Raw genomic sequence first — 24,886 nt, 5'->3', positions numbered from 1 at the left:
AGTGTGTGCCTGTGTAACCTGCCCTAGGTGACCCTGCTTTGGCAGGGCAGTTGGACTCCATGATCTCTAGAGGTCCTTTCCACCCCCTACCTGGTTCTCATCCCTCTGCAAAGTGCAATGAGGAGCAGCTTCGAGGTGGTTTCTGAACGCCTGAACTTCAAAGACAGCCCTGGCTGGGTGCTGCAGCGCTGGGCTGGGAGAGGACAGGCTGTCGTTAGAAGCCTGCTCAGGGGGCAGTCAAGGGGATGCTGGCACTGCCTTAGCCATGCTCCTGTTTTGTGACCTCCTGCTGCCTGGTGTAGGGCCCCACTGCCAGCCGAGGCTGCTCTCCCAGCTGTGTGGGCTGCACAGGGCTGGTGAAGGGGCAGGTTGCCTGGGACACCTTGCTCCAATCTTTCCCTTCCCCACAGCTTCAAGCAGTGGGCTGGGCTCGCCCATTCCCTGCGTGGGAAGACGAATGTCCGTATCTGGGTAGCTGGATGTCCATCTCTGGTGCTGGGGGCCAGGGGAGAGCTGGGTGGGACCAGAGGCGGGTGCTCGGGCGCGCTGTGCTGGCTGCATCTCTCTCTGCTGGCGAGAGGCAGGCTCCGGTGGCTGGGTGGCAGGCTCCGGTGGCTGGGAGGCAGGCTCCGGTGGCTGGGTGGCAGGCTCCGGTGGCTGGGAGGCAGGCTCCGGTGGCTGGGTGGCAGGCTCCGGTGGCTGGGAGGCAGGCTCCGGTGGCTGGGAGGCAGGCTCCGGTGGCTGGGTGGCAGGCTCCGGTGGCTGGGAGGCAGGCTCCGGTGGCTGGGAGGCAGGCTCCGGGGCTGGCGGCCGTGCCCCTGCCCGCGCCCGCACAGCTCCGAGCACGGCAGGGCTGCGGGCAGAGCGGCTGGGCAGCAGCGCGGCATGGCAGGAACTGGCCTCAAGAAAGCCTCGTAAAACAATAGCAATTGTTCTCTGTCTCTGTTCTCTTCCCTCCCCGGACCTCATCGGAGATGGAGCCGCACACGGAGCCGCGCTGGGCTGCTGGCGGGTGGGCAGAACGAGCACGGCTGCCTTGGCACCCGGGCAGCCTGCCTCCTGTGCCGCCCGCTCTCCTGCCCGCCGCCCTCCCGGGCCCACCAGCTGCTTCACAGCTGATAGAATAGCCATAATAATAGCTCTGTGCTGTCACACAGGGCGAGCACTGAGCCTGTGAGCCTCTCTGCCGTGGGCCAGGAGGGTTGCCATGTCTGCAGAGCAGAGCAGTGCCCCAGCTGCTGCTCTTCGCAGCCAGACACTCAGCCTACCCGTGCCCCAGGAGGGCCTGGCGCCTGGCAGCCGAGGGAGCTCTGGCCGCCAGAGGACCTTTTGATGTCTCACTTTTCCCTGCTGCTCTGGGTGGTCTGAGGTGGGCTTCAGCTGGGAGAGAAGGTGCTGGCTGGGCCCTAAGTGGGGAGCCATGGGATTGCTTCTGGTCAGAGCAACTGCCATTGCAACTGCAGCTGGTTTTCTGCCCTCGGTGGCATGTGGGGGCAAGTCCTTGGGCTTCCCTGCTGTGGCTTTCCCTACAGCTCACCAACATCCACCTGCTGCGAGCTGCAGCTTGTGGTCACTGCCTGGATCAAAAGGCTCCGAGGCAAAGGCTGAGAGTTTCCTGCAGAGCTGCCAAGGGAGATTCCTCTCTGCATGAGGTGTGGCTGTGCCAGTCCCATAGCCAGGCCTGGGGCTCAGGTGTTCCTGCTGACAGAGATGTGGGACTTGGCATGGGATATGCTCAGCCAAGCTTGCAATTCCCCACGTGGAGCCCTCGGGGTTACGTATTCAGCCTGAGGAGCTGGTGCTTGGGCACATGCACAGCTCTCTCCTTTCTCCCCTCTCTGCTTGCTCTGGTCTTGAGGAAAGTGACATCATTCACAGAATCAGAGAATCACCCAGGTTGGCAGAGACCTCCAAGCTCATCCAGTCCAACCTAGCACCCAGCCCTAGCCAGTCAACCAGACCATGGCACTAAGTGCCTCATCCAGGCTTTGCTTGGACACCTCTGTGGTAACAGGTTGGACTTGATGATCTATGAGGTCTCTTCCAACCTTGGTGATACTGATACCTCCAGGGATGGTGATTCCACCACCTCCCTGAGCAGCCCATTCCAATACCAATCACTCTCTCTGCCAACATCTTCCTCCTAACATCCAGCCTAGACCTCCCCTGCCACAGCTTGAGGCTGTGTCCCCTTGTTCTGTTGCTGCTTGCCTGGCAGAAGAGACCAATTCCCACCTGGCTACAGCCTCCCTTCAGGTAGTTGTAGACAGCAATGAGCTCTGCCCTGAGCCTCCTCTGCTGCAGGCTGCACACCCCCAGCTCCCTCAGCCTCTCCTCACAGGGCTCTGCTCCAGGCCCCTCACAGCTTTGTCGCCCTCCTGTGGACACCTTCCAGCACTGCAACATCTCTCTTGAATTGAGATCCCCAGAACTGGACACAGAAGCAGGGAGCTGGGAGCAGGCTGGGGTAGGCACAGGTGTCTGGGGGCTTTGCAGATGGAGAGTGCAGGCAGAGCTCCTGGGTCTCCTGCACCACTGTCAAGTGACATATTAGTCCCTCTGCCACCCTTTTATGTCCTTGTAGGCACAAGATCTACAGAAAATGCTCAAGGCTTCCTGGGTTTGATGCCCTCCATCCCTGTGGAGCCTGTTCACTGGGAAGCAGTGATAGCAGAAAAAGGCTAGGGGGGTTCTGCAGCTGCAGAGAGGGGGCTCAGCTTCTTGCAAGATGTTCAGGCATACTTTGGGTGACAGGCAGCCCCGAGGAAAAGGCCTGTTTGTCACATGCAGGGGTGAAGCAAGGAGAGATGGAGCTGCTGAATGCTGCCTAGCCCCATCCTGGGTAGCTCCCACATGGAAGCATGGTCTTAAAGCCAGTCTTTTTCACTCAAGCTGGTGAAAGTTAAGGGACTGCTGTTTGGAGCTCTTTCAAAGCCTGCCAGCTCATCTGCCATGTGTCCTTCAAATGCTGGGCAGGATGCTCAGCTTGCTCCCAGCTGCCTGGGAAAGGACCTGGGCTGCAAGTAGCCAGCCCTGCTTGCTGCCCATGGTCAAAGCTGGGGCAGCCCTGCCAGGATGGCTGCTCCTGGCTCTTTCATTATCCAGGGCCATGGGGCTGGCAGCACCAGTGATGCATGTGGGTGTGTGGGCACAGAGACCTCTGGGATGCAAGTGATGTTGGTGGGTTGCCATCACCCAGTAGGGATTGCTCCTGAAGACAGCTCCATGCCTAGGAAGCTGGCAGTAGGTCTTGGGGTGTTGGAGGTAGCTTTGTGCTGGCTTTTTTCCCCGTGGCTTTCCTGAAAGTGGTGGGGGTTGCAATCCTCTGAGTCCTTCAGTAAAACTTTTCCTGGTGGAACCTCTCCAAAACTTCTGGGAATTAAGTTTTAGGAAGGCAATGGGGTTAAAGTAATTTACACTTCTTGTGTGATGCTGAGAGGTTTCCTAGTGCAGAGATTTCTTGAGGGAACTCCTGTTTATGTTGATAGGTCAGGCTCAGGGAGCTGAAGTAGCTCCAGGAAACACAGGGAAGAATTTCAGCCTAGAAGAAAGGGCAGAGGTGGTGAAGGAGGAACCTCAGAAACTGCTGGGGATGGAGACTGTCAGCCTCTATCCTACCATCCTGGGGAAGGTCTTGTTCCCAGTGTCCAACCCTATCTCAGGTGTTAGTGTGAGGACAGTTTTCCACTATTCCATGTCTAACCACCCTTGAAGGGCTGAGCCTTCCCCTGCTGCTCACACAGGTGAGACTGGCTCCATGTGCTCACTGGTCACCTCCAGCTCCACCTCTCTGGATATATCTGTAGCCATACCTGCATGGTGGCCACCTGGGCCTGCCAGCATGGCAGTGCTGCCCACTGCCAGCTGGGAACACCCATGAGATAATCTCTCAAAGTGCGGGGATGAGGACAGAACAGTGCTGCCCACTGCCAGCTGGGGACACCCATGAGATGGTCTCTCAAAGTGTGTGGAAGAGGACAGAACAGTGCTGCCCACTGCCAGCTGGGGACACCCATGAGATGGTCTCTCAAAGTGTGTGGAAGAGGACAGAACAGTGCTGCCCACTGCCAGCTGGGGACACCCATGAGATAATCTCTCAAAGTGTGTGGAAGAGGACAGAACAGTGCTGCCCACTGCCAGCTGGGGACACCCATGAGATGGTCTCTCAAAGTGCGGGGATGAGGACAGAACAGTGCTGCCCACTGCCAGCTGGAGGCCAGGCCAGGGTCACCCATGAGATGGTCCCTCAAAGAGTGGCCACAGCCAGTGTGCCACATTTCAAAGGAGAAAGCTGCTGCATGTGCCAGGAATAAAGACTGCAATGAAAGGGGCAATAACAAGCCCTGAAACATGACTTTGTGCCTGCAAATAAGGAATGAGTTACGGTCTTGGAACAGCTGGACCATTCCCCTGCATGCAGGGTCCAGCCTGTCCCTGGCCTTAATTAGGTACCCCCCTTGCACTGTCCTCTGCATGGAAGCTCTGCTTGAAATGTATTGTCTGCAGATGGGTTCCCCAACCTTTTCTTGCCCAGCAATGTCCAAACCCTTTTGATGGGAATCCAAGGCTCATTTTGTTCGCAGCTGCCACATGGTTTTGTTTACGACTCATGTGAATTAGGCAAACCTCTCTCTGTTTGTCTCTTCATTTCATCCTCTGGTGCACACAGGAATGTGTGTGTGTGCCGAGGAGCAGCTCTGCAGGCTGCTTCCTACTGTCACTGGCACATGGAGCAGGTCCTGGGCCCAGTGTGACAGCGAGCAGTGATGGCCCCATCAGTATTGCACTTCGCAGCTCAGATTCCCAGTCAGGTCACCCTGGGGAGGGAGAAAAGTGCCAGGCTCTGCCCAAGCCACTCCACCACCTTTGGCCACACCAAAGTCCTTAGCCCAAGGATGGAGAAAATCCCTGGGGGGGCATCAGTGTCTCTCTCCTCACCAGGAGACTGTTTATTAACAACATGTGGCTGACAAGCAGCCTGAGCCCACGGTTGAGCACCACTGGGCACATCCTCTGTGCTCATACATGGGAGCTTCAGCTTGTTCATCACCTTCCTGGACATGTCACTGTCCTGTTTCTGGAGTGGACACAGTTTCACAGCCTGCACTGGGTTGGGAGGCACCCTGGGAGCTCATTTTGTCCAACTGCCCTGCAATTAGCAGGGACACCTCCCACTAGACCAGGCTGCCCAGGGCCACGTCAAGTCTGATCTTGATACGCCTCCAGGACCAGAGCCTCAACAGCATCCCTGGTCAATGCCACCTGTGGCTGTGCCTGTCGCTCTGGCGATGTCCCCACCCAGTGGCTTTTTGGCTGAGGAAGCGCTCGGAGGAGGCTGCATCCCCTTTTGAAAGCGCAGCTGCCCTGGCGTCCCCAGCAGGGCTTTTCCTTCCTCCTCGGAAGGCGTCGCATGGGCTGTGCGGGCACTCGCCCAGACGGGGACGGCCTTGGCAGGAGCCTCCCCCCGATCCAGCCGCTTCTGCGAGCCCCCTCCCGGGGCGGCGCTGCCAGAGCTCCCAGTGCCACACTTAATGCGACCCATCTGTGCGGCCCCGGGACGTGCGGCGGCTCTGAGCCCCAGCTCTGCCCCTGCCAGCAGGCAGCGCCCTGCCAGCGGCCGCCCCGTGCCACCCACCCCTCCGACAAGCACACAGACTGGGTGCCCAGAGCCTGTTCCTGCTGCTGGGCATGGCGTGGGTTCTCACAGGACAGGGGCTGCTCCCAGCCCGGCGCTGGTAGGCATCCCCGAGGTCATGGGAAGAGCAGAAAGGTGCCGGCTGCTGTGATGGGATGGTTTGCACGTCCCACACCCCTTGCAGTCACCACCGGCGGCAGCTGTTCGGGACCTCTTGGTTGGGAGGGCGACCATGTGTCAGTGCACAGGGGTGAGGAGGAGCAGGGACCCAGCGGTGCCATGCCACTGCAGCTCGTTCTGGAGAGAGATGAAGCTCTGCTTAAGTGTGATCCCAGCAGAGCCCTGACCTTGGGGAGGAGAGGCTTTGTGGGGAGGGGCAGCTCTGTGCAGCCCCGCTGGGTGCAGAGCATCTCCAGACATGTGCACAGCCAACCTCCAGGCTTCAGGCAGAGGCACTGATGGTATTTGGGTGGCTCTGGGCTCTGGCAGCAGCCTCTCTCAGGATTTCACAGAATCCCAGCCAGGTGGGGGTTGGAAGGGACCTCTGAAGATCACCAAGTCCAATCCCTCTGCTAGAGTAGGATCACCCAGAGAAAACCACTCAGGCACACATCCAGGTGGGCTTGGAATACCTCCATAGGAGACTCCACAACCTCTCTGGGCAGCCTGCTCCAAGGTTCTGCCACCCTCAAAGGGAAGAAGCTTTTCCTTCTGTTTATATGGAACCTCCTGTGTTCCAGTTTGTGTCCCTTTGCCCTGTCCCTGGACACCACTGAGAAGAGTCTGGCTTCATCCTCCTGACACTCACCCTTTAGATACTGCTCAGCATCCAGAAGATCCCCCTCAGTCTGCTCTTCTCCAGGCTAAGCAGCTTCAGGTCTTTCAGCCTCTCCTCCTGTGTCAGAGGAATCTGAGACTGAGATGCAGGATGCTCCACTCCAGCACGTGCCCACACTCCAGCCATGGTCTTCACACTTGTGGTCCCAGTTTTGGGCTGGTGAGGGGTGCAGACAGGCCAGCACCAAGGCACATCCCTGGTTGTTTCCTGACAACCCCCTCGGTTTGTGGCACAGTTTGTTGGCATTCCATCCAGGCCAGCTGCTTTCTATTCTAGTGCTTGCTTTGCAGGAAGGCTTTGGGGACAGGGGGGTGGGAACCCATTTCAATTGTTTGGGGACTGGAAGTTACTCATTTTGTGGCTGGAGGAACCCAGTGGAGCTTGCTGCACGCAGGCTTTTCTCACTGCTGTTTGTCCTGCTTGAGCAGTGGAACCTCGAGGGTTCTGGCACCAGTGCTCAGCATGCTGCTGCCATCCTCATGGCAGGGCAGGGTGGCAATCTTTGGGCTGGAGCCTTGCCTGGGGCAGGGCTTGTACATCACCTCCCCGAGGCTGTTTTGGGGGACAAATATGCACCTTGTGGAATCTGACGTTTTTTTAGGCAGAGGGGAGAGAGGAGCTGTCTCCAGCACAGGCTGGGATTGTGCTGTCAAAAGGCCAGGGCTTTTAAAGGCAGGAAGGTGCCCACTTTGCTCTGTCCAAGCAGGAGTGAATCTCCCACCGACTCTCCCATGGCCCTGGAAAAATGAATCACCAAAAACGAACGGAAGCAAAGGGGAATTAAAAAATAAAAAAGGGGGGAAATTTTAAAAGGCAAAATTAAATTAAAAAAATCCTTCCCCAGAGCCGCCCTCCAGAGGGTTGGGCAAAAGATAAAAGCTCTCCAAGCAGCCAGGACTCCTCCTCTCCCACCACGAACTTCTCATTTAAATGTCTGCGCGCAGGCTGCAAACGCCACAAGCCTCCGCGGCCGCCCCAGGGGAGCCCCTGGCAGCATCCTCCCACCACCCCTGCCGTGTCCCCGGGGATGAGCTTAGCGCCACAGAAGCAAAGAGGAAGCAACCTGGCATGGAGGTGGTCCCACGGCAGGCTGTGTGAGAGTCCCCGTGGGGCTGAGCCCAGCGGTGCCTCCCTGGGAGCGGATGTCAGAGGTCGTCCCAGTGGATGGAGCCCCTGAGGCCAGCCCCCTGATGTCGGCTTCGCTGCTGCTCAGGGTCATCCTCCTCCACTGGGCCACTGGCAGGGGCTTCATCCAGGGGGGCAGGACATGGCAGCACTGCACAGGTAGGAGTGAAGGCTGGCGGGTGGGCTTCACTGGGAGGGAGGCTGTGCTGGGAGACGTGCCGGGAGCTGTGTGCTCCCATGGAAGGGATCTTCCCTGTGCTACCAGGGCAGACCCTAGAAAACGTGTTTCATTCTGGGGCAGGCAGCTGCTGTGGGATACCCCACCTGGGGCAGCCTCTCACTGGCAGTCTGCCGCTGGGATTTTGGTGCTTGAGTGCCAGTGGAGCTCAGCCTCAGGGTGACAGCAGGGTATGATGCCTCAGGTGCTGTAGCTGCAAGCATCCCTCCTGCACCCATGGGCAGTAAGCAGTGGGGTCATCCCTGTGTCTGTAGCCCCTCAGCATTGTAGAGCTACCACATGATGGGGAGCACCCAGCCCTGGGGTCTGGTAGAGAGAGCTACGTGTCTGTCCCTGTGACACAAGTGTTGTCCCAAGATCTGCTGGCCCTGGGGACCAACATCTGGGGAGAGGAAAGGCTGGAAGGAGAAATAGAGGAGAGCTATGAAGTGTCTCTGGAAAATCCCTCCTACCCTGGACTCTGCAGGGCTCCCTTCACTCTATCAGAACCAACCTGTGCCCTCTGGCAGCAGAACCTCCTGAACAGTTTCTGTTCCTCCACCCCCAGCCAAGGATCTGGCAGCTTCAGTGGCATTTTCCACAGGGAAGTGCCAAAAGCAGCCCCAGCCAAAAAGGATCCCAGTCCCTTGGGTCCACCTTCTCACTGCTTTGCCTGTGCTTGTGCAGCCCCTGTGCAGGCAGTGAACCTTTAGCCCATTCCTTGGGGCTGCTAGGACCCAGGCTTAGGGTGCTTGGGGCTTGTCCCTTTGATGGCATTTCCATTTATACTTAATTACAGCCCAGTTGCTCTTGAGAAGGAAAAGCTGGGAGAGATCAGAGAGCTTCTGCCCACCACCTCCTCCCCCAGGTGCCTGGGTTCTTTGAGGATGTCACCACTGTCCCCAAGCAGCCTCAGCTGGAGGAGCTGTGAGGGTGTCAAGGCTCCAGCGTCACCACATTTAACCTTCTCTGTGTCCTTATTGCTGGTGTCTAGCCCTGGCTTCTGGCCACTCCTCTGAGTAGGCATCTGCCAGTCACCTGCACTGCCCAAACTGGGTTGAAAGAGCTCAGCTGCTCTCCTGGCCGTTAACCACTGGCTCTGCTCTGATTGCCGTCAGCTGCTGGTGCAGGAGGCAGACTGGGATATGCATTTTTGGGTTTAGGGATCTAGGTTTGGTTTTAAGAGCTGGTCTTGTCCCAGCTCAAGGACACCTGCTCCGCCTGAGCTGTCCCCTGGCTCAGCCCAGCCACCCCTGGGGCAGTCAGAGGGTCCTAAACTACCCCTGCACATCCGAGGCTGAGTTCAGCTTGTGTTTTCTGCTGAGAAAAACAGGAACTGATCATTGCCCAGGTGGTGCATTTCTGAAGTAAGTCACTTCAGCTAAACCTCCCCCACCGAAGTGCTCTTTTAGGAGCAGCTGAAACCAGTGGAGGGGCAGGCAGGGCAGCCAGAAAGGAGGCAGGCTGGGAAGGACCTCTCTGGTCTCCCAGCTTCAGGCTGGAAGGAGCCACATGAACAGATTCCTCCTTGCCCTGCCCGTCTGGGTTTGAGGTACCCGGGGGTGCCCGAGGGAAGAGGTTTCTCCTCTCTAGTCGGTTTGGACTGAGCCTCATGCCAGCTCCCTCCCTTCCTGGCCTCCCGATGTGCCCGAGCAGCAGAGATTTACGAGTGCAAATAGGAGCTCAGAGCCTGGCTTCGCCTGGGGCAGATACACAGGCAGGCGTTTGTCAGGCCGGCCAAGTGCTGCTTTGTCCTCTCGGCTACCACCACCGAGCCTTTGCTGCGCACACAACACCCCCAGAGAGGCGTTCAGCAACAAAAGCTGCCTGGGAGCCAAGGCTGCAGAAAGACCCATGGCGGACACAGCCCTACCCGCAGCTGCGGGCACGGCACTTGCCGAGGCATCGGACCGACGGCAGTCCCGGCACTGTTACCTGGGCATGGGCTTGCAGCGCCAAGGGCAGTGCTGCTCTTCGCCTGGGCGGTGCGCTGGAGCTAGGCACTCCGCTTTCTCCTCCGAGGAAAGAATGGTTATTTGCTGACCAGCTGGAATGCCAGCCAGCGGAGAAGCCGCCTGTGTGCAGCCAGGGCTGGGGTGAGGCAGCCCGGACCGGGGCTGAAGTGAGGAGCACCGTGCCCCACCGCTCTGCGTGGCCAACCCACAAGCAAGCCTGCAGGCGCTGGAGCCCTGCCTGCTCTCCTGGCTGCTTGTCATTGCTTAGCGCTGGTGGGCTCTGAGGAAGCGGGTGACACTCTGAGGCTGCCCCGCTAGGAGGTCCTGGCCCCTCGGGCCCATGGTCAGCATTCGCAGCTGCTGCGGTGGGCGCATTCCTGCGGGCGAGCCTGCACGCTTGGTGTTCCGTCTGTGGGCATGGAGAGGTCAGCCTCGGTGCCTGGCGGGCAACCCCCTGCTGTGTCCCCAAAGCAAGGGCTTGGTGCAGACCCCAGGCAAGGAGAGCAAGCTGCCAGGGCACGTCTGCCACTGTGGAGCGCTCCAGCCAGTGCTGGAGCTGTGCTGGCTACCTTGAGCAAGCTACGGAACGGAGCAGCAGCAAGGAGGAGCTCACCCCACGGTGGGACAGGGCGGGATGGCTACCACCGCTATGACACGTTCCGCTCTCTTTTGGCACAGACCTGCGCCCGCTGGACGTCCTGTCGGAGGCGGTCCCTACTGGCGAGCTGGCCGGCAGCATGAGGGTCTTCCAAGCGCAGGGGATGCGCGGGTTGCAGCTCAACGCCTCCCAGCCCCGCGCCCTGGGCTTCCCTGCCTCCCGGCTCTTCATCCACTGCGACCGCTTCCCCGAGGAGTTCTCCATCATCGTCACGCTGAGGGTGCCCAGCGCCCCCAGCAAGGTAAGCGCAGCTGGAGGGGCACGGGGCCGGCGCTGCCCAGCGCCGAGCCTGCAGCAGGCGAAGCTGAGCCCCCGCCCTCCCGCAGAGGAACGAGTACATCTTCACGCTGATGGCTGAGGAGAGCTCCGGCCTGCTGCTGGGGCTGCGCTACGGCCCCCGCAAGCTCCACTTCCTCTTCTGGAGCCAGGAGCGCAACGGCGTCTGGCAAAACCGTGTCACCTTCCCCAACGTCTCCCTCTCTGACAACCAGTGGCACACGCTCATCCTGGCCGTCTCTGGCCACTCCTTCTCCCTGACAGTGGACTGCAACATCCCCAAGGACATGTAGGTTGTGGGCAGTGGGCTCGGGAGGGCTGGCAGGGGTGATGTTCCTCCACCAGCATCTCCTCCTCCAGCCACCAACAGATACCATGAAATTAATTGTCCCCTGCCTCTTCTTTGCCCATCTGCAGTGTGGTGGAGACTCCATTTCCATCCTCTTTGTCAGTGAAGAGAGCCAGCTTCTACCTGGGCAGCAGGAGGAGAAGGAAAGGAGTGTTCACGGTAGGTGTGGGCTGCCTGGGGGTGCTCATGGCTAGCTCTGGAGCAAACTGCAGCCCCTTCTTAGTCCCCTTCACTGGCAGGGCTTGGGCCACAGTGCGGGCAGCAGAGGTGCCCAGGGTCCACACTGCTGGACTTGATCTCTGTTTGGCTGTGGACGTGCAGGGGACAGCACTGGCAACTAGCACTTCGTGGAGCAAACAGGGCTGTTAGGGGACTTTGGCAGCAGAGTGGTGGCAGAAAGACACAGTCTCACTGATCTAAAGTCAGGGCAGTGCCTAATCCTGACCAGCAGTGAAAAATGGAGCCTGGGAAAGCCATCTGCAGCTAACCAGCCTCCTGCCAATGCTCTTGCACCAGCTGTTACATTGCCTGGGGTGGAGATTTCAGCAGGCTGGGCACATAATGAGGATCTTATAAATGTTCATAAGCCCTGTGGAGGCTTCCATGGCCCCAGAGGGAGGGAAACAAGCACGTGTTGGGAGGGAAATCCAGGCCATAAATCGCCTGCAGCTTTCAACTCTCGGTCTTGCTGGACTTGCTCTTCATCCTGCTCTTCCCTCTTTCCCAGGGCTTGCTAAGACAGCTTGTTTTGCTGCCAGGAGCTGATGCCACCTCTCAGATATGCACCACCATGAACTTCAAAGTAGAGACACTCTCTGTCCCCACTGTCCTCCAGGGTCTTCCTGAAAAGCCAGCAAGCAACGAGGTGCTGAAATACCCCTACGGTCAGTACCTGCCCATGGCACAGGCTCTGCTGGCCACCTTCTGCTTTGGTTGAGGAAGGCTCTCAGTGTGGGGCTGGGCACAGAAGCAAAGAGGAAGAGGGTGTCCTCAGCACCCTGCCTCTCTACACGTGTATGGAGTGGGATCCCTGTCCAAAATGCCCCCGGAGAGCAGGAGTGCCCTGCCTGGGAGCCTCAGCTGTGCTGGGCTCCTGCCAGTATCCACACAGATGCCATCCTCCAGGGTTCTCTCAGCTGGTGGTTTCCCAGCTTGGTGCCAGGATGCCATTTCCCTGGTTCCCTGGTGCTTATCGTCAGTGTGGGGAAAGGACATCCAACCCTCCTCTCTGTGCATGGGAATTAGTCTTGTGGCTCCTCTCCTGTGTGCACTAAGAGGCACCTGCTTTGCTCCCAGAGACAGACACGAAGGTGACACTGGGGTCCAGGCCACCCTGCACCAAACAGGAGAAGGCACAGTTCTGGTTCAACGCCTCCCGGCGAGGGCTGTTCCTCTGCAACGGCAGCACCTGGATTTCCATGCTGGAAGGTACTGGTGCACAATGTGCTCTCCAGGAGGGAGGGAGGCTCCCCCATCACTCACACGGTGCTCATGTTTTTCACACCACTTGCCTATGTTGTCCATTCCTTCTGGGACTTCTCTGGTCAGAAATGGGCTCCTGGTCTACCTGAGAAGGGCAGCTCACCCCACTGAGAGCCTTGCCTGGGGTTCTGGGCTGCTCCCTGCCCTGGGGTCCTCAAGGCATGTGTGCTCTTGGTTCTGAAGCACTTGCAGAGTAGAGAGGAAGCAACAGAAAGACTTGTCAGCTGCTGGAAATACTAGAGGGAGAAAGGGGTGGGTGGTAGAGGTGAATGCCTGTGCTACCCCCATTCTGATGGCCTTCGTGCAGGCAAGTTGGGCACCACTGGAGCAACAAGGTGGTACAGCAGCCAGAGCTGGGAAGGGTGGGTTATTCACTAAGGAAACTCCTTTCTCCCTCTGGCACTCTCCTGCTCACTCCAGGCAGTCTGCTCAGGATCTCTGCAGAAAACACTGAGGAAGGGGCATGCCCACAGCCAAGATGTTCCTCCTCTTCCTCCTGAGGTTTTTCTAAAGCTGGTGCCCGTGTGGTGGGATGGGAGGAGTCATTTGCTACCCACAGAAACTAGTGGTGGCTGGAATCCCCCATCCCTACCTCTGGAAGTCATCAGGATTGGCACTGTGTCTTTGTTTTCCCAAAGAGATCTCATGTTGGGATCTTGCTGACCTGCACCCTTTGGTGTCACAAACACTGTAACCCTTCTTCTGCCATTTGTCCCTTCCAGTGCCCACCCATTTACTGTTGGGACCTTTCTGTTCTAATTGCTGCCATTCATTCTGCCTAAGTCTTCTTCAGCTTCCTCTGGAGCTCATGCTGACTCCAGCCAGAGAAAGCAGGGCTGCTGCAGGTACCTTCAGGTGAAGCCAATTTGTCTCAGCATCCCAGGACCTTTTTACTGCAGGTCTTTTCCTCTCCTCCTTGTTGTCTTTAGGATAAATATCTCAAGCCACTTTGTAATAAGCAGTCAACACCCATGGTGTGGTTCTTGCTCCCCCAGAGGAGAATGCCTAGCAGAGCATTTTGCAGTGCAGCCCTCTACCAGGGAACAGGCAGGGGTGGATGTGACTGGTGTGCTACCCAAGGAGATGGAGCCAGGCCTTTCACCATCCCCTCAGGTTTCAGCACCTACATTCCTCCACCATGTAGATCAACAAGGCATGGGCTGCCCAGGGAGGTGGTGGAGTCGCTGTGCCTGGAGGTGTTCAAGACAAGCCTGGATGAGGCACTTAATGCCATGGTCTGGTTGATTGGACAGGGCTGGGTGATAGATTGGACTGGCTGAGCTTGGAGCTCTCTGCCAACCTGGTTGATTCTATAATTCTAAGGCTGCTGAGCTGGCTCTGCTATGCCTCTCCAGGCAAGGTCATCTGGTATTGACCTCAACCTTCTTTTTCATGATCTCCTAGTCAAACAAAGGCTGGACTATGTGGAGGAGTACCAGAACCTGGTGACCAACTCTGAGACAATGGGTGTTGAGGTCTTCACCATCCCAAAGGTGGGACTGTTTGCAGCCACCGCTAACCGATACACTCTGCCTGGCTCTGCCATCTATAAGTGGACTGATGGGAAGTTTGTGCCCTACCAGAACATCCCCACCTACCAAGCTCAGACCTGGAAGTATTTCACCATAGGAAAGAAGGTAGGTCTGCCTGGGAGGGTATTTCAGTGCCTTCATATTTCGGCGTCTTCAACTGTAACTGCCCACCACTGGCTTCTCTCCTGAGTGTCAGGCATGGTTTAGAGGGTGAATCTTTCTCTGTCTTTGATGAGGTCACTCTAATACACCCTTACAGCTTGGTGTCCTGGGAACTGCTGCCTGGTCTGTGGGCTGCCCTCTGTGTTTTACTGGGTTTGCTGAGATACTACATCCATTTTCAGCAGCTGTTGCTGGCAGCACTGCAGGTCCAGATTGTTTGGGTCTCTTCCTGGGGATCTCCAGGATGTCTGTGGGGTCAGCCTCCAAAGCTAGCTGCTGGAGCTGGATCCCTCCATGTGCTGACATTCATTTCTAGCAGATTCTGCCTGTTCCTGCCTCAGAAGTTGAGAGTGCCAGTGTGAAGCTGTCCTTTGCACAGTGCTGTGCTCCAGATCAGGCTGTGTGTTCTCATGTCGCAGCCTCCACCCTGGTGCAGAGGCTGACCACCCTGGAGAGCAGGTTTTGCTGCAATTCCCACCCTGCACTGTGAGGCAAGGCAAAGATCATCTCAGACAGTGGCATTGTTCTCAGTGACATGCAGCTGCTGACATGGGAGCACAGAGAATCATAGAATTGTAGAATCATCATAGAAACAACCAGGTTGGAAGAGACCTCCAAGATCAGCCAGTCCAACCTAGCACCCAGCCCTAGCCAGTCAGCCAGACCATGGCACTAAGTGCCTCATCCAGGCTTGGCTTCAACACCTCCAGGGACAGTCACTCCACCACCTCCCTGGGCAGCCCATTCCAATGCCAATCACTCTCTCTGACAACTTCCTCCTAACATCCAGCCTAGACCTCCCCTGCCACAGCTTGAGGCTGTGTCTCCTTGTTCTGTTGCTGCTTGCCTGGCAGAAGAGACCAACCCCACCTGGCTACAGCCTCCCTGCAGGTAGTTGCAGGCAGCAATGAGCTCTGCCCTGAGCCTCCTCTGCTGCAGGCTGCACACCCCCAGCTCCCTCAGCCTCTCCTCACAGGGCTCTGCTCCAGGCCCCTCACAGCTTTGTCGCCCTCCTGTGGACACCTTCCAGTACTGCAACATCTCTCTTGAATAGAGGAGCCCAGAACTGGACACAGCACTCAAGGTGTGGCCTGAGCAGTGCTGAGTACAGGGGCAGAAGAACCTCCCTTGTCCTGCTGGCCACACTGTTCCTGATTCAGCCCAGGATGCCATTGGCTCTGCTGCCCACCTGGGCACACTGCTGCCTCACGTGCCTCTTCCTCCTTCAGATGCATTGTGCTGCTGTGCTCTGCTCGGAGACCCTTGCCAGCCAGGGCAGCCCTACCTCACACTGGCCACCTCAGTCCCTGCTCCCACCCATCCCAGCTGCACCCTTCCCGTGCCTGTCTGCACCCCTCAGAGAGGAGAAAACCAAGGTGTCCTGGCTTGCTATTTTTCAGATCTTCCTGGCAGTGGCTAACTTCGAGCAGGACGACAGAGGCCAGGAGCTCTCTGTGATATACAAGTGGAGCCGCAGGAAGGAGAAGTTCCTCACGTACCAGAGGATCACCACGCACAGTGCTAGGGACTGGGAGGCATTTGTCATCGAGGGAGAGGCTTTCCTGGCTGTGGTCAACCACAGAGAAGGTACCCAGCCCTTCCATGCCCTACCCATCCTGCTCAGTCAGGGAGTGCAGCCACAGAGCCCCTGCTCCAGAGCTGTGGGAAAGCTGCAGAGCCCTGCACAGCCTCTGCAGGAGTGTGGGGCAGAGACAGAGCCTGGACCCTTGCAGACCCTCTTGTTTTAGGAGGAAACAGCACTCGAGGAGGTGGCTGACACAGTCCCATCTGAGGTTTCTGAGTACAGGGGACAAGGTTGGCAGTGGGGATGGGGACCTTTGCTGAACCTCTCTGCTGCTTCTCATTTGTTTCCCCAAGGCTGCATAAGATGGTGGTGTGGTGATGGCAGCTGCCTGGATTTGCAGCACCTGGGCCTATAGAGAAGCCTTGTGAGCACACAGTAGGCTGAGGGGAGCTGAGTGAGAGCCTGTTGATATCACTTCCACCCTGGGCGCCCTGCAGATGTGATCCAGCCTTGTTCCACTCCCACACCATGCTTGGGTGTGAACTTCATGGCATCAGGGATGAATGGGTCAATACAACAAAACCCACTGGGTCATTGGGCTCCTTCCTTGCTATCAAGACTGGCTCCTGGGACATCAGCTCCTCTGGCACCAGGCTCAAAGCTGGTGGCAAGTTACTTGGACACCAGTTGCCTGTAAGCTGGGCTAGAAACTCCCCATGGCTCCTTCTGGACCCTACCTTAGCCAGTTTGGACAAGACCCACTCCTGTCACAGAAAGGTCCCTTTGGAAGCTGCACACATCATGGTCAATCCAAACTGGGACTGTTCCCCTTGGTGGGTGGTGAAGTGTCAATGCCTGAGGAGCTGCCACCTGCCCATGTGGCTTTTTCCCTCCCATCCTATTCTCCCTGCAGCTCTTTTAGCCAAAATCTCCTATGTTGCAATGAGAATTGCCTGCAAACCAATTACCAAATTGTCCTGCTGCTGCTCAGCCACCAGAAACACCAGCAGAGCAGTGCTCAGTGGGGGTAGGGTGGAGAGGGGCTGGTGGAAGTCCTCTGCTCCTCTTTATTAGAACATCTCTGACTGGAGGGGTTGTGCCAGGCTGAAGGTGGGGAAAGGTCTGTAGGTCCCACACAGACAGAAGGTTGAGATGCTTGAGCAGAGTGCAGGAGCTGGATGGAGCACATGCTTTGGTGCTGGTGGGCTCAGCATGAAGCAAGTGGTGAGCTGTGCTATCCTCTCACTCTTCCAGAGTTTGTGCCATCACCAGGGATCAGGAAGGTTCCTGGACAGCTCCAGTGCTCAGGAGCTGAGCAGAGGAACTCAGCAAAGGAGCACTGAAAAATGTCATTGTGATGCTATTCCAGCTGTGGCTTCCTCCCAGATGTGCAAACTTGTGTGCACAGAGGGACAGCAGTTCATCATGTCAGTAGCTTAAGGACCTGGCTGAGACTGGTCTCACTACATATGGTGACCCCATGGACCAGCCAGCAGAGTTTGGACACCCTGGGATGCTGGCATGGTGCCTCTGGTGTGGGGACACAACATCCTCCTGTCCCAGCTGCAACCACAAGCTCAGGAGCAAAGTGCTAATGTTTCATGGGGATGGAGCCTCTAGATAGAGATGGAGCTGCTAGGTAGGGATGGAGGCTTGAGATAGAGATGGAGCTGCTAGACAGGGATGGAGGCTCTAGATAGAGATGAGCTGCTAGGCAAGGATGGAGGCTCTGGATAGAGATGGAGCTGCTAGGCAGGACTAGAGGCTCTAGATAGAGATGGAGCTGTTAGAAATGGAGCTGCTAGGTAGGGCTGGAGGCTCTAGATAGAGATGGAGCTGCTAGGCAGGGATGAAAGCTCTAGATAGAGATGGAGCTGCTAGGTAGGGATGGAGTCTCTAGATAGAGATGGAGCTGCTAGGCAGGGATGGAGGCTCGGGATAGAGATGGAGCTGCTAGGCAGGACTAGAGGCTCTAGATAGAGATGGAGCTGTTAGAAATGGAGCTGCTAGGTAGGGCTGGAGGCTCTAGAGTCTCTGGATACTTCCAGAGGAGTGATCAGTCACTAGCAAACAGCTTTGCAACTTGCTGGCAAATCTTCATGCAACTGAACCTGTTTCTGGGTGCCTTTCCCTCACGGTGCACATGTCTCTGTCTCTCTCTCCCCCAGGGAATAACCACAACATAGACAGTGTGATATACAGGTGGAACCCCAGGACAGGGCTGTTTGAAACCAACCAGACCATCCCTACCTCTGGAGCCTATGACTGGGAGTTTTTCACCGTTGGGCCGTACTCCTTCCTGGCTGTGGCTAACACTTTCAATGGCACATCCACCAAGATCTACTCACACATCTACATCTGGCTCAGTGGCTCTTTCCAGCTCTTCCAGTCCATCCTGGTAAAGCTTGGCCTCTGGTCAAACTCTGGGTTTAGACAAGGGAAGGAGTAATTGCAGATGCAGATCATAGAATCATAGGATCAGGCAGAGTTGGAAGGGACCACAAGGATCATCTAGTTCCAACCCCCCCTGCCATGGGCAGGGACACCTTACCCTAAGATCAGGCTGGTCAGAGCCTCATCCAGCCTGGCCTTAAACACCTCCAGTCCTCTGGAAAGGCAGTGATAGTTTCACACTGTTCTCCCCCAGGGACTTTTTTTTTTGTTTCTGGGAGGGTTTTAAGAGTGGGCAACTTCCCCCCTGCATCTCCAGCAGGTCTCACACACCCTGCAGCATCCGTTGCTTGCAGAGGCAGGTCTGCACTGAGTTCCTCATGTGGCTTCCTTCCCCACAGACGATTGGTGCTGCCGACTGGGAGGTCTTTCGCATCGGGGACAGAGTCTTCCTGGCTGTTGCAAACAGCCATAGCTATGACAGTGGGATGCCAGCACCCTCTAACTTCTACGCTATCAACTCCTCCATCTATGAGCTGAACATCACTGCCCAGATGTTTGTCAAATTCCAGGACCTCCTCACTTTCAGGTACCTCTGCAAAGAGTCAGGCTGCTCCTCAGTCCACATCCTTCCCTCTGAGGAACCTGGAGGTCTTCAGGAGGGTTCATGCAGGCTTTGCATGCTGCCAGAGACTGAGACTGGTAGGGAGGGCAATGGGTGACAGGTCTTTGGCAGCTAGTCCCAGTGGGAGCTAGTAGGAGAAGGCCCTGGATTTGGGAACAAGGGTGGATTTCCTTTCAGGAATGGCCTGGGGAGAGCAGAGTTTGCTGTGTACGATCAGAGTGGCAGAGGTTGGGGGTGGAGTGGGCTCAACCTTGCAGATATGCAGCCCCTTCCTTGGCTGGCCACAGAGGGGCCACCTCACCTGCCCCTCTGCTTACTTCATCCCCAGTGCCCTGGACTGGGAGTTCTTCTCGGTGGGAGATGACTCTTTTCTGGTGGTAGCAAACTCCTTCGACGGCTTCACCTTCTCCGTTAACAGCATCATCTACAGGTACTGCTGTGGGAGGAGGGCAGGGGTGGGTGGCTGAGTGGTTGGTCCCAGCAGGCATGACCCTGATGGGAACACAACTCAGGGGCAAGCTCTTCAGGTGCTAATGCCCAGGGAGGACAGATAAGACTGTGCCCTGTTTCTGAAGAGGTTTCTGGGCAACAATGAAAAGTCTCAACTAGAAACAGCCCATCCTGATCCACAGGCAGAAGTGGGAGGTGCCAGCCCCATGGCTTGGCTTTCCTGCCTCCTTTCAGGTGCCCAGCTTCTGTCCCAAGAGCTAACTGCTGTCCCCATGCAGGTGGCAAGGCTATGAAGGCTTTGTAGCAGTTCACCACCTCCCCACTGTTGGCTGCAGAGACTGGGAGGCGTTTCACACTGCCGAGGGTTCCTACCTCCTCTACTCCAGTGCCAAGGAGCCACTTTCCAAGGTGCTCAAGCTGAAAACCACCTGAGATGGCTGAGACATGTTCAGCTGATTGCCAGGGTAGAGGTGAGCTGGGCATCAAGGTGAAGATGGACCACAGAGCTCAAGAAGGGCTGCAGCATCAGCCCTGCAGTTGGCTGGGTGTGTGTTCTGCAGGAGAGGAGAACAAGGAGGAGGAGAGGAGCTCCAGGGCTCCCTGCAGTCTTGTCTAGGGGCTGGCAAAGGGGCTGTGATGCTGCTTTAGTGCCCTTTCTCCCAGGCAAGCTCTCTTGCCATGCTCCAGAGCCACATCCTGCCTCGGGTGCCTGGTGCCCAGGCACTTCCCTGGGCTTGCCAGCACCCTGGTGCTTGGCAGTCTCCAGCCAGGAAGGACCCAGAACTGCCAGTGGTTGTGGCCAGAGCTTGCACAAAGCCAGGAAGGAAAGAGACTGAGCAGAGCAGAGTGTGTGCTGCTGGCGTGTGTGTGGGTGTGTGTACAGGGGGGGCAGGAAACAGCATGTGAGAAACTTGGGGGCAAAATTGGCTTTGGGCTGAGCTGTGGCTGCGCAGTGCCTGTGGTGCTGCCGGGGACCCACCTGGTGGGCCGTTACACACCCCATTTTGTGTCTGTCTTCAGTGGCCTCCCCAGCCCACCCTGCAGCTGTGGGCACCTGCCCACTCCCCTGCTCCACCATGGCTGGTTTGTGTCTGTTGTACGAAGCCACAGACCTGTGCAAGGACCAGCTCTGCTCCTCGAACCCCTGTGCATGAGGTTAGTGCCTCCCAGGCAAGCCTGCTGTGCACTGGGACCCAGTCCAGCTCCCATGGCCACAGAAAAGACCCAACACTGCCCCAGGTGAAACGGTGGCCTCTGGGTTTTTTTCCCTTCTCCTTTGCTGGGGACTCTTTTGCTTAACCAGAGCTTTAATAAATTGTGTGCACCCAACCTTTGTCCCACATGCAAGCTGCAGGTACCTGGGCTGCTCTGCTTGTGGCAGAGGCTTCCCTCTACTCAACAACCTCCCTGACTGAGCTGGGGCTATGTCTGTGGCCACACGCAGCCAATGAGGGGGCTGAGGTAAGGATGCCACTTCACCTCCCCCTGCCCATCCCTCTCCCAACTGGCCCAGAGAGTCACTCAGCCTTCCCCAGCCCCCGATTTCCTGCTGGGGCTGGGACACTCACCATGCTGACACTGGGGAGCCTGCAGGAGATGCCAATCTCCCCAGGTCTGGGGACGGTGATGCCCTGAGCTGCCCCATGGTCCAGGCCCCAAACAGCTGCTATGGCAGCCCCTGCAGACCTCTCTTCTCCCTTGGCCCAGCCGTGGCTGCTGCTGACTCTGTCAGTAAGGACCATTTCTTGCTTGTGAAATACAAGGTAGAATTTGATTTGCTTTCACATGCAGCATCTTTAATTAAGCCCCAAGGAAGGGCAAGATAAGGCCAAATGTACCAGACAAGATGCAGAGGCACTATCTGGCCAACTGGCCTCTGCTCAAAAGGGATGCAGTCTGCTGTCAGTGAAGCTGGTACATTGAATTTAGGCTTGTCTGCTTTAGGAGAGATCAAATTAGGACAAGCACTCGCTCCTTGAGCACCACTGTCCTCCCCAGGCCCCCAGCTCAGCACAAACCCTGAGGGCTTTTCCTGCATGCAGGGCTTTATTGAGACATCAAAGATTTGGGAGATGAGTAGGGTTGCTGGTGGCAGGCAGAGGTTGCTCCACAGTGGGACTGGGGCACATGTCCTGCTGTCTGCAAAGCTGGTCCTTCACTGAGCCAGGCCGTGGTGACCCCACTGCACAGAGCCACCTGTACCTCTGCACTCCAGGCTCCAGGAACCTCCCTGGCCCCACAGAAGCCTTCACCCTCACCTGTGTTCCCCCAAAGTCTTGTCTCCAACCATGTGGACCGCATGCAGGTGGCTGGGGCTGCTGTCACTGTGAGCCAGCTCTGGCAGGGGAGAAGGGATCTGCATGGGGACATTTCTTTCTGGGAACCTGGGCTCTACAAAGAAGTCGATGTGGGGTGTCCCCAGCATCCCTCTCCATGGTGTTTGCTCCCACTCAGTCCAGCAAAGTCAGTGGGGAGGAGCAAAGTCGGTGGCACTCATTTGCAGAACTGGAACAAGCACTGGGATGTCCCAGACAGACGCTTTGAGACCCACCAGCTTGCCACTGGCTCCCTGCAAAGAAGCTGGGACGAGAGCATCCTAGTCCTGCACTAGAGAGCAGTGCTGGTGGTCTCTGCATGGAGCTGGGTGCTTGGCAGTGGCCTCAGGTAATCCACGTGCTTGCAGGTGTCCTCCCGGTTGTGCCGGACGTAGCAGATGATGTAGACGATGACCATGGCGAACCAGCCAAACATGGTGATGAACATGGCCACGTCCGTGGTCCTCTGGTGCACGCTGCAGAAGTTAACACCGGCGTCCAGCACCTGGAGCAGCGACTTGCCCACGTACTCCTCCCGCGGAGCTGTGTGGCAGGTGATGTCCTGGACAGAGTCGGGGTCCAGCCGTGCCTCCCACAACACCTCCTGCAAGGCGCACTCGCAGTGCCAGGGGTTGTTGGCCAGCCGGAGCTTGGCGTTGAGTGCCAGCAAGGCCTCCTTGGGAATGCTGCGGATGCGGTTGCTGGAGAGGTCGAGGGTGCGCAGCCCAGCTGCTACCCCTCTGAACGCCGCCTGGTCGATCTTCTCAATGGCGTTCCTGGAGAGGTCGAGCTCTTCCAGGTGCGAGAGGTGCCTGAAGGCGTTGCTGGGGATCCTGGTGATGCTGTTAGCATCCAGCTTGAGGAACACCGCATCTCTGGGGATGTCCTTGGGAATCTCCTCCAAGTGCCGGGAGCTGCAGAGGACAGCCTTGGCCCCTGCCCGCTCCGTGCACTGGCAGCTGGGGGGGCAGGAGCTGCCCCAGGGGACACACAGCAGGAGGCAAAAGAAAGCCTGGGCAATGCTGGCTGCCGGCGTGGTGGTGGTGAGGGTCTTCTTGCACTCAGCAAGGCTGCTGGGGATTCCCTGGTGGCTGCAGCAGCTCTTGGGCAGCAGGGAGGCTCCTCTGCGCTCCTGCAAAGCCTCTCCCATCGCTGGTGGAAAGCGGTGGGTGGAGGGAACAGGACATGGAGTTATTTCCTGTAGCGTTTCTTAGGTAACCTGCCCTAGCAAAGCACTGAGAGCCTAGGCTCAGGAGACAAGGGCTCAATGATCACTGGCTACCACCTTTTCCAGGGCAGCTTCATTTGGTCTAATTATACCTGCAGAGACTAAAAACCTTTCCCCTGTGCCCCCAGGTCATCACAGACCATCCAGATCAGCAAAGCGTGTTGCAGGATGGGGTTGTCAAGGCAGGCACAGCCCAGGAGCCTCTGTCCCAGCTGATTTCCATGTGGGATGGGATGACATTGCTGGAGAACAGCAGCTGCACATTCCCATCATCTCACCAACCCGAACGTTAAAAAACCAGATGAGTCAGGCTCCCTGGGATCACCAGACTGGCTTACTCACCACTGAGGGATTCAATAACAAGAGCTTTTGCTTTCCTCATCTGCCCCACCAGCTGCTACAAGTCACGTTTCCAAGGGGTCTGCCAAAGCAGGGCTGTGGAGGTTTGTTAAAGTACAGTATGGTTTGGCAGCCTGACTCTGGGAGCTGGAGCTTGAGAGAGGAGCCACTGACGATGACAGCATAGGGAGTGATCTGGGAGCCCCAAGGGCCATCCCAGCCCTGCTGTGGATGGGGCAGGAGGTGAAGCAGGTGAGCCTCTTTTCCTCTGCTCCGCGGTACTACTCATGCCTCTTCTGCTGCCTTGATGTGGCTGTAGAAAAGAGATCCCTATGGAGGGAAATGTTGGAGGGTAGGAGCCCGACAGGTCCAGGGAGCCTCTCACCCAGGAATGACATTGTCCATAATGATCTCATTATGAGACCAGGTGGGCACCAAGTTATTATCCCTCTGACACCAGAATCCTTCTGCTAACAGCATCCCCCTGGCAACAGCATCCTTTAAGTACTAGTGTCTCTCAGGTATGAGCATCCTCAGAGTACTGCCTGTGGGATGGTGACACCCGAGGGATGATGGCACGTGAGGGATGCTGGCACCTACAACATGCTAGCACCTGAGAGATGCTGATAATGAAGGGATGCCGACACCCAGAGTGCTGCCACTCGAAGGATGCTGACACCCACAGCATGCTGGCACCTGAGCAGTCTGGGGCTGCAGGACTGCTGCCAGCTCTCCGCGGGCAGCTGCAGCCGAGCAGTCCGGGAGCCCTCTGGCCCTGCTGCTACTCCCGGGCTCCGCCCGCCCCGGGAAACAGGGACGCCGCTCCTTGGCGCCTGCCCGAGCCTGCCGCCGTGCCCGGGGCTCTGCAAGGCCGCCCGCCGCGTCCCGCCGCCGCACCGGCTCCGCCGGGCAGGGGAGCGCTGCCCCGCCCCGACCCTGCTCGGAACTCGAAGCTGGCCCCCGCCGCGCCCCGCGCAGCAGGACCGACCTGCGGTGCCCCATCTCCTCCCGCCGCCATGGGGGCTCGGGGATCCCTTACCGGCTCGGCCGGGGCCGGCTCCGCTGCCACCGAGACGCGGTGGCTCGGCCGCCATGGGACTGCGCCGCGGCCCCGGCGCCAGCTGCGGGCGAAGCTGCGGCCGCACCTGTTGCTGCGGCTGCTCCGGGGCGGCCCCGGGCCAGGGCGGGGCGTGGAGGGGAGGGACCGGAGGGGAGGCGGCTGGGCACGGAGGGCGCTGGAGAAGGCTCCTGGTACTGTAACCGAGCTCCGCTGCCGAGGCTCGGCAGCTCCCGGGCTGCAGCTGCTCCTCTGCGAGCACGGCCAAGAGAGCTCCATCAGCTGGCAGCGAGAGGCTGAGAGTAACGGGAGAAGGTCCTGTGCCACTGCCCTAGCAGGCATGAGCCTCAACAAGGCGCTGACCGACAGCCGGCTGAACGGGAGCCAGCGTGTGCCCAGGGAGGCCACCAGCATCCCCTTGTCCGCAGCGCTGGTGAAGCCATACCTTGAGTGCTGGCTTGACTTTTGGGGTCCGCGCTCCAAGAAGGACACGGAGGAACTGGAATACGTCTAGAGAAGAGCAACAAAGCTGATGAAGGGTCTGGTGAGGAGCAGGTGAGGGAACGGAAATACTTTAGTCTGAAGAGGCTGAGGGCAGACCTCATCACCCTCTGCAACTCTCTGAAAGGAGGTTGAAGTGAGGTAGGTGTTGGTCTCTTCTCCTTAGTAAGGAGTGATAGAACAAGAGCAAATGGCCTCAAGGAAGGTTTAGCTTGAATATGAGAAG

At 57.7% G+C, this 24,886-nt stretch overlaps 2 protein-coding genes across 4 annotated transcripts; one reads left to right on the top strand and one right to left on the bottom strand.

Moving 5' to 3' along the window:
• Positions 1 to 7,663: 7,663 nt before the first annotated feature.
• TSPEAR (thrombospondin type laminin G domain and EAR repeats) lies at positions 7,664 to 20,305 on the top strand. Its single transcript, XM_064165044.1, has 13 exons — positions 7,664 to 7,757; positions 10,449 to 10,669; positions 10,755 to 10,993; positions 11,122 to 11,212; positions 11,781 to 11,937; positions 12,350 to 12,481; positions 13,940 to 14,172; positions 15,630 to 15,816; positions 17,923 to 18,152; positions 18,547 to 18,734; positions 19,099 to 19,200; positions 19,499 to 19,690; positions 20,241 to 20,305. The coding sequence occupies exons 1-12, from the start codon at positions 7,664 to 7,666 to the stop codon at positions 19,650 to 19,652; spliced, it is 2,028 nt and encodes a 675-aa protein (XP_064021114.1). The 3' UTR covers positions 19,653 to 19,690; positions 20,241 to 20,305.
• Positions 20,306 to 21,245: 940 nt separating this feature from the next.
• Positions 21,246 to 24,265, bottom strand: LOC135186883 (leucine-rich repeat-containing protein 3-like). 3 transcript variants are annotated; one of them, XM_064165043.1, is made up of 3 exons: positions 24,091 to 24,106; positions 23,106 to 23,432; positions 21,246 to 22,687 (listed from the first exon to the last, which is right to left on the bottom strand). In XM_064165043.1, the coding sequence occupies exons 2-3, from the start codon at positions 23,143 to 23,145 to the stop codon at positions 21,828 to 21,830; spliced, it is 900 nt and encodes a 299-aa protein (XP_064021113.1). In that variant the 5' UTR covers positions 23,146 to 23,432; positions 24,091 to 24,106; the 3' UTR covers positions 21,246 to 21,827. The 3 variants fall into 3 exon arrangements, with proteins under 3 accessions (XP_064021113.1, XP_064021110.1, XP_064021111.1); XM_064165040.1 differs by lacking the exon at positions 23,106 to 23,432 and having other exon boundaries at positions 24,091 to 24,265; XM_064165041.1 differs by lacking the exons at positions 23,106 to 23,432; positions 24,091 to 24,106 and adding an exon at positions 24,142 to 24,265.
• Positions 24,266 to 24,886: the final 621 nt, after the last annotated feature.

This window comes from Pogoniulus pusillus, chromosome 26 (assembly GCF_015220805.1).
Source record: "Pogoniulus pusillus isolate bPogPus1 chromosome 26, bPogPus1.pri, whole genome shotgun sequence".
Taxonomy (NCBI): domain Eukaryota; kingdom Metazoa; phylum Chordata; class Aves; order Piciformes; family Lybiidae; genus Pogoniulus; species Pogoniulus pusillus.
The sequence above is the reverse complement of the archived record's forward strand: the minus strand, read 5'-3'. Positions and strand labels throughout refer to the sequence as shown.

Bases quoted from the DNA above. Each gene is read 5' to 3' on its own strand.
- TSPEAR (XM_064165044.1), top strand. From the start codon at position 7,664: ATGTCGGCTTCGCTGCTGCTCAGGGTCATCCTCCTCCACTGGGCCACT. The intron at 10,670-10,754 runs GTAAGCGCAGCT...GCCCTCCCGCAG, and splicing joins TGCCCAGCGCCCCCAGCAAG to AGGAACGAGTACATCTTCAC. The intron at 11,938-12,349 runs GTCAGTACCTGC...CTTTGCTCCCAG, and splicing joins GGTGCTGAAATACCCCTACG to AGACAGACACGAAGGTGACA.
- LOC135186883 (XM_064165040.1), bottom strand. From the start codon at position 24,196: ATGGCGGCCGAGCCACCGCGTCTCGGTGGCAGCGGAGCCGGCCCCGGC. The intron at 22,688-24,090 runs GTCGGTCCTGCT...GCTTTCCACCAG, and splicing joins GAGGAGATGGGGCACCGCAG to CGATGGGAGAGGCTTTGCAG.